Source organism: Talaromyces stipitatus, genomic scaffold (genome assembly GCF_000003125.1).
Source record: "Talaromyces stipitatus ATCC 10500 scf_1105507295527 genomic scaffold, whole genome shotgun sequence".
In the NCBI taxonomy this organism is placed as follows: domain Eukaryota; kingdom Fungi; phylum Ascomycota; class Eurotiomycetes; order Eurotiales; family Trichocomaceae; genus Talaromyces; species Talaromyces stipitatus.
The window spans coordinates 2,192,930-2,204,837 of NW_002990114.1; the positions used below are offsets into that span (position 1 = coordinate 2,192,930).

General features: G+C 47.1%; 5 protein-coding genes across 5 annotated transcripts; 1 reads left to right on the forward strand and 4 right to left on the reverse strand.

Moving 5' to 3' along the window:
• Positions 1–57: 57 nt before the first annotated feature.
• Positions 58–2,743, reverse strand: TSTA_088590 (chitin synthase D; the record flags this gene model as incomplete). Its single annotated transcript, XM_002478541.1, has 4 exons — positions 58–168; positions 343–2,413; positions 2,467–2,633; positions 2,687–2,743. 4 exons carry the CDS (start codon positions 2,741–2,743, stop codon positions 58–60), a joined length of 2,406 nt encoding a protein of 801 aa, XP_002478586.1.
• A 748-nt stretch (positions 2,744–3,491) lies between these two features.
• Positions 3,492–4,785, forward strand: TSTA_088600 (RNA-binding La domain protein; the record flags this gene model as incomplete). Its single annotated transcript, XM_002478542.1, has 3 exons — positions 3,492–3,815; positions 3,865–4,607; positions 4,662–4,785. 3 exons carry the CDS (start codon positions 3,492–3,494, stop codon positions 4,783–4,785), a joined length of 1,191 nt encoding a protein of 396 aa, XP_002478587.1.
• A 422-nt stretch (positions 4,786–5,207) lies between these two features.
• Positions 5,208–5,654, reverse strand: TSTA_088610 (uncharacterized protein; the record flags this gene model as incomplete). Its single annotated transcript, XM_002478543.1, has 3 exons — positions 5,208–5,268; positions 5,364–5,586; positions 5,636–5,654. 3 exons carry the CDS (start codon positions 5,652–5,654, stop codon positions 5,208–5,210), a joined length of 303 nt encoding a protein of 100 aa, XP_002478588.1.
• A 979-nt stretch (positions 5,655–6,633) lies between these two features.
• On the reverse strand, positions 6,634–8,750 carry TSTA_088620 (RNA binding protein Ligatin/Tma64, putative; the record flags this gene model as incomplete). Its single annotated transcript, XM_002478544.1, has 3 exons — positions 6,634–7,718; positions 7,770–8,613; positions 8,730–8,750. 3 exons carry the CDS (start codon positions 8,748–8,750, stop codon positions 6,634–6,636), a joined length of 1,950 nt encoding a protein of 649 aa, XP_002478589.1.
• Positions 8,751–9,403: 653 nt separating this feature from the next.
• Positions 9,404–10,421, reverse strand: TSTA_088630 (endoglucanase, putative; the record flags this gene model as incomplete). Its single annotated transcript, XM_002478545.1, has 2 exons — positions 9,404–10,265; positions 10,321–10,421. 2 exons carry the CDS (start codon positions 10,419–10,421, stop codon positions 9,404–9,406), a joined length of 963 nt encoding a protein of 320 aa, XP_002478590.1.
• Positions 10,422–11,908: the final 1,487 nt, after the last annotated feature.

Below are 11,908 nucleotides of genomic sequence, written 5' to 3' on the forward strand. Positions count from 1 at the left end.
AAATAGCGCGTTTTCCGGATGGAGGTGGGCCGCTCGGTGTTCTTGCGTTTAGGTTAGTTACGTAGTCAGACTAGGGGCTAAAACACCAAGAATATCGAAACAGACTGTATGGATTTCGAGGTCTGGGAAAAATAGATGGCGGACCAAAAGAGCGTCGTAACAACTAATCTAAGTCCTAAGTATACACTCGCATGATATGAATAAGAGAGCGTTCATTCTCATAATTTCTCAAAAGAAAAGTTCTTGAGCTCAGTCCGTTCCTGGTTTTCTGCCCAACGCGAAGAACCGGCGTCCCCTCCTTATGGACCTTCTACCAATCCCGCCAAATAATGGTGCTCGTACAGTTTGCTCTGTGTTGTCATCCTCGGGAACAGTATTTTGGAGACAACTTTGACCCAACGGGCTAGGGGTAATGTGTAACGGTGTCAATTGCCTGACAGGATCCGGGCTGACATCCGTCGATGCGCTCTCAAAACGGGACAATGTTGACATCGCTGGGGAAGATTGTGGACTGAAGTTTCGCTGCCTGCCTGGGAAACTCAGGTTGTTGCCGTTACGGAAACTCTGTCTCCAGTCTGGTGTTGTGGGTTGTTCTTCTTTATCACTGTTCAAAGTCTGCTTGTCGGGGTCACGGATTTCCTGCATTATTCGATCTATTTCCTCTATCAGGCTCTCCACAGGCCGCGGAAGGGTGACCGAGTAGCTGTCAGTTGTCGCCGAGTCAAACGAAGTTCGTGGATGCAGAGGAATTCTTGGCATAGCAGACTCTTCTCGATCATGTCGCATCAAGGAAAGCTCCGATTCAAGACGGGCGTCGCGAGGTCCGCTGTGGCTTGGATCGACGGCAAGACGATCCGTTACACTCTCCGCCGGATGTAGTGGCACACCTGCAGCGGCATGGCCATACTCGCGGAAGGTGGAAACATCTACATTGAGGTCATCACCCTGGGCTTCTGCTTGTTCCGCAGCTTCACGAGGTGTGGTATGCTCATCAGCTTTGGGTGCGTTTGTTCGTGGTCCACCCCAAGTACGCTTACCAGCTGTACAGCACCCGTAGACGAGATACAGCCAGTTGAAGAACGGATTCAGCAAGAACATTAATGGATACAACCACGCTTTGAACCGGTGTAGGATATATCCAAAGTAGAGCATTAGTGCGTAATTCAACCCCAAGGAAATAGCAATGAAACCGAGCGGCAGGGTCGCAAGGCTAGTGGAAGTGGTGGACACTGAAAGTATCATGATAAAGAATAACAGCGCTGTGGTCCGAATGGTGTCTTGCATGAAACGAATGATGCACAGTAAAGGATAACGTCTCCAAATCCTCACATCGGTAAGCATACAGACTTCGTTTGAGATGAATCCTAGAAACCAGCGACGACGCTGCTTGATTAAGCTGCTCATTGTCTGTACAGCCTGCGTCTTACAGAAAGCACCCGTGCAAAGTTGTATCTGGTTTCGCTTGACGGTGCTAACCATGAACAAATGAGTCAGCCAGCGATCTTCTCCCAGGTGGCATTTGATGTAATCGAAGAAGTTATCAATCTTGTCAATCTGGTCTTCGAAATAGTATTTGGCCATTTTGCGAAATGCCGAGAACCGCAGCATGGTCAAAGCACCAGGAAGACACGTCACTGAACCACAGGTAGACTCAACAGAGCGTTCGAACAGCTGTCCATGGATATACTCCATATCTTGGAGTATGGTCAGCAACGACATCGTTTCCGTTGTCGATGTGATGATCCCGGTCATCGCTACCATATCGTGTGTACTTCCCGGCTTTAGTTCCATGTCATACATGAAGTTCTGTATACATACTTTGTCCAAGATGCAATCCGAATCGATGAAAAGGAGGAATAAGTCGTCGTGCTGACTGAGGTAGTCGGCGTATATACGATCAATGAGCTTAAAGGTCCTCTTTTGGCAATGCCGCTTGCCACCGTGAGGGAACCTGCTAACCGTTACACGGACCGAGTGGTAGATGGTGTCAATACTCGGGGCCTTTTTACTGATACCCAGGGGAATTCCAAGTTGCATGCAGACGGTATCCCATAGTGCGTCGTACGGCTCTCCATCAAATGATAGAAAGACGTGGAGGCATGATGAAGGGTAGTCGCTCCCAACCACAGAACGGATTGCTCTGATCAGCACTTCTGGCTCCTCGTTATAGACAGGCATGACGACTACCACCTTCGGGGAAACGGTGTCGTGTAGAACATCTTCGATTCTCTTGGCCCGGCCGACTTCGTTCGTCACGAGCCTGTAGATGCAGAGTGCCCACGGAACCAGGAGCAGCACCGAGAAGGTATAAAAGGCGAACCATTGCAGGAGGTTAACCATCGCCCAGGAAAAGTGGCTTGTGATGTTGGTTGGTAGAGGAAGGGTGACGATCATCACGGGCAGGAAGATGGATCTAGAGGAGTCAGATGTGTTGGACGGCAAAAGTCTGGTGATCAAGACACATACCGAAGAATTGAAAAGACGGTCATGATAAAGACCGCAATTACACGAGTAGTCCAATGTTCAGCTTTGCGGTACACGTTCACAAGACCGAAGAGGAATGCCGCGAGCCAGAGGAACCATTCCACAAAGGCCGCTAGTAAGAGGGGCGTCACCAGCGTTATGTAGATAATCTACAAGACTAATCAGCAAGATAATCTATGCATTGAGGACACTCGTGACGCACATCAGCAACTAACCATTGGCCTCGCCGTGGAGGCGCAGACTCCATCAAGTCATCCATCGTGCGAGTCTGCAACCGGTTCTCTCTTGAACAGCCGAGTCAGACCTAGTCTCTGTTGCGGTTCGTCTGCGTCATGAGGCAGTGAACGATTGATTGCACTATCTCTGTCAAGCGAAGGAAATAGCTGAAACGAAAAGATGGTACAGGGTCTCCGAATTTGATGATAAAAGATGCCTACGCCCGGAAGCCAGACATGAAGCCCGTACAAGAATCGGAAGATGAGAAGAAAGGGGGACATCGTCAGCAGCATGTCTACCCATATGAAGCAGTTGCAGAGCAGCACTCAGGGAAGATGACTTCCTTCCCGATGGACATACTGCTGGTGCCGTCATCTGGGAAGGAGCACACCGGTGGCATCCTCGTAGCTGTCCTGCTGGGAACATCCAATTCACAACTCCAAAGGCCATCGCAACTCGAATAGGCCTGCAACTTTTTCACATTGCAAGATATCTTCCAAGGAAGAGCTCGAAAGACCACATCAGATACATTACTGAATTAGGCAGGTGGAGACGAAAGAGCACATATGACGCTAATCCCTTTTCGTACCATGTGTTCCTTTGAAATTTTCCCCACCACCGCGTACTTTTTTTTCTTATCGCGCCGATTATGCTTCTTCGTTGACTCATCGCGACACCGATATATTCGCAAGCGCATTTCTTCCTCGTTCGATAAAAACAAGTGTTTGAAGTCATTTATCTAATTTCACCGAATTGGCTCGTTTGGCGCAAAGCGCGCTCGATTACATATCATGTCTGCCGAAGAAGTCAAGGCCACCGAGACGCCTCAGAACGGCAATGCTGACGCTGCCAAAGATGTTCAGAACCTCCTCGCGGAGCTGAAGGGAGATGAAGAGAAGAAGGTCGAGTCAGGAGCTCCTGCTGAAGAAGATGAGGCTGCCAAAGAAGCTCGTATTATCGCGGAAGCAACCAAGCTCGGCAAAGAACAAGCCGAACAAGAATCAAAGGACGAGAAGAAGCCAGCAGAGCGACCCAGACGTAACTACCGCGAAAATATCAAATCCGATCTTACCGCTCAGGAAGTAACTGATGATCATAACGAGATCAGGAAACAGGTTTGTACAGCAGAATTACTTGTTGTGGCTATGGTACTAATTCGAGCAGGTCGAATTCTACTTCTCAGACTCCAACCTGCCAATGGATAACTTCCTTTTGAAGAAGGTCGGCGGAAGTGCTAATCACCCCGTTGAACTTTCCCTGCTCCACAGCTTCAAGCGAATGCGCCGATTCCAGCCTTTCAGTGCCATCGTCGAGGCCCTCAAGACCTCCACCGTCCTGAACCTTGTTGATAACGACACCAAAGTCAAGCGCAAAGTCCCACTTCCCGAATCTGTAAACGACTTCCTTGACCCCAACGTTGTCAAAGTGTTTGAGACCGAGGCTATGGGACGAAGCGTTTATGTTAAAGGATTCGGTGAAGAAGGCCCCAAGACACAGTTTGAAATTGAAGCTTTCTTTGCTCCTTACGGCCCTACAAATGCCATCCGTCTACGTCGAGCGTTTGATAAGACCTTCAAGGGAAGCGTTTTTGTCGAGTTCGATACGGAGGAGACTCAGAAGAAATTCCTCGCTTTGGATCCTCCTCCCAAGTGGAATGGCAAAGATCTGATTATCAAGAGCAAGAAAGACTACTGTGATGAGAAGGTCAGGGATATTCAAGCGGGCAAGATCAAAGCTGGTAACCGTAATAGTGGCCGTGGAGGTCGTGGAGGTCGTGGAGGCCGCGGTCGAGGCCGCGGTCGGGGTGGTCGTGGCGACAACGACCGTCGGGACTGGCGGGAACGCCGTGACGAGGATCAGAAACGTGGTTTCCGTGAAGATAAGCCAACTGTTCAAAAGGATGCTCGGTACGTTATGAAATTTTCCGCCAACAGTTACCTTTCCACTAACCCATTAATCAGGGGAATTCCTATCGTCAAGAGCACTGAGGAACCAGCTACCTCCGGTCAAAAGCGAGCCCGTGAAGATACCAACGGAGCTACCAACGAGCATGCCGCTAAGAAAGTTGACGTGAAGGAAGGTTGATTTACAAAAGACATATAGGACGCTCATTGTCATCAAAAGTCATTCCACATGATATTATTTTTATTTCATCCCACGGCGTTATGTTTCCGTTATGTTTCAGGGTCACGGTCACGATTTGGCAGTGGTTTCTGCCTTTCTTGGGTTTGATGTATTGTTCTTTTTTGTGTGGCTGAATATGTATACCTTCGACCTGTTGCTTGATATAGAGCCATTGCTTGCTACACAATCTACAATGGAATACGTGTATGGTACTATGGCTCATACCTGGGGTGGGGTGCCTAACATCAAATGTAGCGAAGCATGGGATTACTCTCTCTTCACTGATGTCTCATTCTGATAAGACCAATTGACCAGATAACCAACACAACAACTCCGATTGCTTCTGCGCAGTACACAAAGCACCTGATCCTTAACTCACAGCTTTAAAACTGCAAATCAAAAGCAATAGTATCATCAAAAAGCTGCTCCCGGAAACTCTGCGCCCTAAACCCCCAAAATGAAATCCATTAGCCTTTCCTCCATTTTACACCCCCCAAGGGAAAGAAAAAGAAAAAGAAAAAGGAAAAGATAGGACATACTGAGATTGAGCAGCAAACGTAGAGTACCCCTCCACAAACTCCGGTCCTTCCAAAACAGCCACAAGAGCCATATCATATCCCTTTGTGCGAGATACGGAGATTGGAAGAGGCCTGTTGACTTCTATGGAGATGAGGCCGGGTACTTGGCCTAGTTGGGTTTTGACCATTTGGGTCCATTCGGTGATTTGGGTGTCTGTTACGGAGGGTTTGAGGTGGAAGAGGACTGTCTTGTGTTAGTTTTGGGGTTGCTGTTTTGGGGGTATGGGACTGACCGATGTGGTAGACAGGCATTTTGGGAGTGTTGGGTTTTCTTTCTTGATGATTGATTGATTTTGTGAGTCTGCTTGCTACTACTGATGTTGATGATTCAAGAAAGGTCTTCATCGATACGAAGGACCTTTCCTGTCTTTATATCTTCTCCTTGAACCATCATGATCAGCATATCTGCTCTTATTCTCACCGATTTCCTGACTCATTAATAGACCTGACAGGTTGAAGGACAGTGCACATTCAGGGCAAGTTGATGCTAAGGATGTCAGCCAGGCATAAATGGAGCATAAAGATTATACTATGCAATCACGAGTGCATTTATTCATCCACTCCGAAGGAAAAAAAAGTTGACAGTAGAGACTGGCTTTTGACCTGTTCAGGTCATGCTGATAGATCTAACTCCATGTATAGCGTCGATCAACCACATCTTCACAGGCTGTATGTCTCATCACAAATCAAATGAATCCAACTTTCACAAAGCCATAGATATCTGAGGTCCTCGTCGGAGTTTCATCATCTTAATCAGAAGTGGGGGCTGTCATTCTGAATTGATCCGCAATTAGGGCTGAGACTGTACGGATATGCGTAACCCTAAGTCTTCGATTGGTACTTCAAGGTTGTAGTTGCGCAGTAATGCTAGTAGATATTTTACGGCCCCATGATATATCTAAGTACGCCTAGTTGCCCAGGTGATGGATATTATAAGATGTAGAAGGCATTTTATGAAAGCATAGCTGTTACCTGGCTACCTTCGGAGTACGGAGTAAGCTCCAGCATAAGCTTCATGTTTGAATCGAGATACCTATGTAGGCAAGCATCACAAAGTATAAACATGATTTAAACATGTAGGTACCTATTTGATGCCATCACTCCTTTACCAAGGAGGTGAACCTGGTGAAGCTCGATGCTAACCGGTTGCTGATCATGCGAATGATTCCATCCTCAATTTTTCTGAATATCCATATAATCTAATTTCGCACATCCAAGTTCATAAGATATTCTACTTCTTCTTCTTCGTCTTATCAACCACATCAATCCACTGCCCCTTCACCCCCCTCTTCTCCAACGCCATCTCAACAGCCTTCCTCTGGTCCCCCTGAACCATAATCTCCATCATCCCCTTCACCGCACCAGTCGCCTGCGCAACACTCGTACTAGAAGCACATTTCTTCTGCAAATCCTCCGCCAACAACGTAGGAATAATACCAAAATACTCAATCCCCGAAATCTTTGTGGCTGTCTTGTTGGATGCTCGTCGCTCAATTACGACAGAAATTTTGGGCGCGTGGCCTGATTTTGGTTTCACGTCTGAGATTGTTTGGCCTTGTTTTAGGATGGCGTGGTAGGGGGATAGGAGGGAGGAGTCGGATATTATTCGTTTCAGGAGGCTGTCTCGAGTTACTTCCCCGCGGGATAGGGATGCTTTGTCTTCTGAGGAGGAGGATGTGTATACCGTGTTGGCTAGGAAGGGGTCGAGTTTGATGATTCGTCGATTGGATTCGGACACAAGTGGCGGATCTTGAGATGAAAGGTACTCATCTAAGTGGTTTGATATATCCGAGTATTTATAGTAGTTTTTCGTATCGGTTGCATTAAGTGCAGGGAAAAGAGTTGGTGTAAGCTTTGAGGTAGGTCTGTACAGAACCTGAACGGTGAGTACTTGTCCCACTGATGGATCAGTGCCTGTTTCTTCAGCCCCCTTCTGTTTCCCGGATACTGCTTTTCCGGAATTCTCGACAATGTTCTTAGTAGGTAGTCTGTAGGGAACAAATTGTTCGATTCGGTGATCGTTAAAGTCTACGTCAATGACCACTGTTTCCTGTCCGTTGCGGTCTTTGGATTTCACGAGTCGTTCCTTGTCCAGGTATTTGATGAATTTCTTCACGTTTTTCCAGCTTGTCTTTTTGATCTGGTAGTATTGAGCTTGTTGTGAGGAGTAGATTGGCAGGTATGGAGTCACGAGACGTGATATCACCGCGGACGGCTGGACAGGGAGTGTTAACCCATGGTTCGGCGTATTGGGGTTGTCTTTTTTGAGTTGATAGAGAGAATATACGAAGGCTTTCACGAAAGCATCGTCGATTTCTAGATTGGTTAGATATATTGATTTGTGTAAAACAAGAAATCAAAACTCACTTTTCACTGTTGGCTCAGCCTCCGGCTCAACAGGATCTTGCTCAGTATCTGGTTGTGCGTTTTCCACATGAGCAGGGGCCTCCGCTTGCTCTTCTTTCAAGGTCATTTCCTCAACCGCATCCTCAACATCTTTGATATCCTCGCCCCAACCTTCCAAATACTCAGGAGACGGTTGGCCAGGCCTAGAAGATGAACTCCAAGACCACAACTCATCCCCTTCCCAATGCAAACCACGAACCGCATGACCCTTGGTACCGTGAACTTCTCCCAAAGCAGAAACATCTATTTCGCAAACTCCCACAAACACTGGCACGGTGGGACTATCCAATGTAGCAACAGCCACAGCAGCCCCCTTTATAGCTCTGTTTGGAAAGGGTGGCCTATTAGCCAAACCAGGTGTCATCAAATCCGCTCCTCCAAAAAGCTTTCCCATAACAAAAGATGGGGTATGTAGTAACGGCAAAATGCGTGGATTGTGCCATAGTGAGTAGACCGTGGGATATATTCGTCCATCTGCACCCGGTCCATGTTCTATCTTAAACCATAATATTCTCTCTTCGCCGCCGAATTCGGGATGCGATCCGGCGTATACCGTTCCTTGGACCTCTCGTAGATCTGGTCCTGCGGTTGTGGTGAATCGCGCAGAGAGCGAGTTTTCCGGAAGAAGCGCATTTCTTATCGTTGTGAGATTTGGAGCTGTCTCTTTCGTAGCGGCTCCTTCTTCATTGTTGTTATTGCTTTCTTCGACAGGAGCTGTGGTAGGAATGGAAATTTGGTATCCCTTGATAATCTGATCGGCTATTTTTCGTCGATCTGAGGAGCGCAGGGGAGATAACGTTTTGATCTGTTTGGAACGAGGACATTAGCCAAATCATTATTTTTGTATTTTTGGATTTGTTTTTGAAAGCTTCGTGGAACATGATGAGGGGCATCTGCGGGGTGTAGCTTGTTGAGACTCACTGTTGGCTTTTTCTTGAACATGCTGACTGTAGCCTGGATGTCTGACAGCTATGTTCCTGTAACGATATAATTAAGGAATTGGATATAAATCGAAAGTGGTGTGTTGTCTGAAGATTTTCGGGGCGATGATTATTGCTATGACATAAATAGATGCGGGGTGGAGCTCTGCAAGTAAACTGCGCTGTCGGCCTAGCTGATTGGTCAAAATCAAACTAGAAAAATATAAAGTATTGCAACTTACAAATGAATAGATGCTTGCTTGAGAAAGCAGATGTATCAGTTACGAGGAATTCTCCCCAATGTATAGTTAGCATTCTACATTCTCCGTGAATGTAAGACATTCTTTCCATTACAAAGCAGCTCCAAGCATGACTCGGGATGAGTCAATGTGACTACTTCTTACCAATTTCGACTTAACTATGAATATCTTGCAGTCTGGTAAAGTATAAGAACAATGTTCAATTTTGGTCAAAACTAAAAATGATGTCGAAAAATCGGACGTATAAGAAACGAAATTGAAAAAATATACAATTGGAAAGAAGATTCAGAAGAAAGAAAGAAACTGTGGAAGTTGGCCAAGCAAACTAAAAATGCGATGTTGAAGACTTGTATTCAGAAAAAGATGAATGCAGGTCAGCAATGACAAGCCATCGAGTTCTAGAAAGTCGTCGGACTTAAGAGATAGTAGTAGTGATGACGGTAGTCACAGTAACGACATCAGTAACAGTCACCACTGGGGCGAAGGAGGTTACTGAAGGAGCCTCAGGAGTCACCACCGAAGGAGCACCGGTACGTGATGAAACGGCAGTCACGAGAGTGGTAGGAGTAGCGGTCGCAGAAGCAACCCCAGTAGCAGAACCGGTTGCAGTAGCAACAACGTGTGCTGCAGCACCACTCCACAAAGTTGGGCCCGGAATAGCATAAGTCGACAATGACTGGTAGATGTTGACCAAGATACCTGGGTCAGTTGGGGTGTAGAGCTTTTCACCGGGGGTACCAGATGGGTTGGCGGTTCCGCTGCCGGTGATTTGCAAGTTGATGCATTGAGGGTAGTTTTGGGCTCCGTTTGCGTTGTTGGCGGAGTGAAGAGCGATGATTTCGTGGCGAAGGACATAGTTTCCAGGTGCGATGCTCTCAGGAATGGTTACAGTCCAGCTGTTGTTGGCGGCGATGAGTTGATCGGCGGCCCATGTACCGGGAGGATTGCTGTCGTCAATGAGACCACGCTGATCGATTTTGACAAATTCGAGCTTCGTCTTATCCACGGTAGTACAGTCGCCATTGCAATTGGCGAGATAGCTGATGACAGGGCCGTGATGGCTCTCGGGCCATGTTGTCCATTCGAGCTCAACCTTGCCTCCTGCGGCAACCGGAGCAGAAAGCTGGCCGGGTTTGGCATTTTTGTGGCAGATGATGTCTGGGTTGGTGTATTCAGATCCATCGACAAATCCCAAGTCGGTCGCAGTGGTTGACCACCCAATAACAGCTGGTGGGTTGGATTGGTAGGGGTACTGGTTTACGAGGTAACCAGTGTAGCTGAGTTTAGTGTAAGTATTTATCTAACTCGATAGTACAAAAGCAAGGCACTTACGATTTACCGTCAATGACAATGTTTTGCACGAAGCCATGGCCAGCAACCGTGGAGGCTAGAGCCAGGACAGCAGATAGAGCAGCAACTTTAGTGGAAGGCATCTCGTCAACGAGCTTTTTAGAAGGTAGGCTATAGATACAAAGAAGAGAATATAGTTAAGCAGCTTCGGTCAACGAAGGAATAGAAAGAACGGAGGTTTTGAAGAGAAGTGAAGGTGCTGGAATGAATGACCGCTGATGGTAGACTCTGAAGAACAGGATCGAGTCGCATTTTATATTCTGTCTTTGGAGAAGCTCATGATAGAGCGGTGCTACCGGAGTACCGAGTATCCATGGCCGACTCCTGTCATTTCATCTGATCAGGGTCTAGGCCGGAGTGGGATGTTTGAAGCACCCTATAGAATGGAGAATCAATCGGCATAAGCCAGACAGAGCCCTGATCATTGTTTAGCCTAAATTGAATCCCCAACATAGGTGCAGCAGTCGGTGGAATGTGCTGGCATCCTGAAGTCGGTTGACAGTCATGACTGGTGGAAAATACATGATTGTATTTCGTCATGGCGAGATCTCATCGGAAGCAATTAATTGTTTTGTTTCGAAACCAATTAGAAGGGCGATGCATCTGACAGTCATTCGGTGTGTTCCGCCCAATTGACCGTAACTGTTTGAATCTGATGAAACAGAGTGGATGGAGGTCAAGGTCGTCGATATAAAGATAGAGGGGAGTACCCCAGTCTGGCCCAATCAGAGCGCGTGCCAAGCAGGGCAAGTGTCACACCAGGCGAGCCCTGACACCTTAAGCGCCCGGCACAAATATAAGGATAGCGCGTAATTTCGGCCTCAGACTGGCAAGGAATGTCTGGTGATTCTTCTTTTCTCTTTGGTGTACTATTTCAAAGATTTGCAAACCTCACGAAGGATGGAACCTGCAGTTGTGCCGAATTTCAAGGATTCAAAATGAACCATGTGTGTTTAGGCAGTTCCTATCTTCGACTGAACTTCTACTAAACATTACCAGGCACCTGAACTGTCCCGGAGAAGCGTTTCACAGCTTGGCAACACAGACTTGGAGATTCATTTCTGGGTAACGACTATCCGGAGTGAAGATGGATTCTTAGATGAGCTCGGCAAGAAGTATCATTCCGATATACAATCAGTTGACTTGACTGTGGACGTATCAGGGTGGTCTGAAACATAAGAGCATTCCTTGTAATCTAGCACCTGATTAGTCATGGCCAATATTTCGAGGTTAGCCATCATTTACTCTTGAGGCCATTCTCGACCTTCTTCAACAACCTCATGTCAGTCTGGAATAGTCTCGACTCGAAGATCTCCCATGTATAAAGACAACGAAGTATTAAGCAGACGTCACATCAGGCCATAATGGGCAACTTGGCAGATATCCTAGGCGGAACATCGGGAACTCGAGTTCGATATATCAAAAAGTGATGGTGATGGCGTTGCATTTGGTTTGAGACTGACGGCGATCATCTTCTTAGCTCATCCATTGCCGGCATGCCATGACATCTCATTGTGCATGCTCGTAGTCTGTGTGCCGACTAGTCAATATTTAGGTCCTGTGCAGCCTG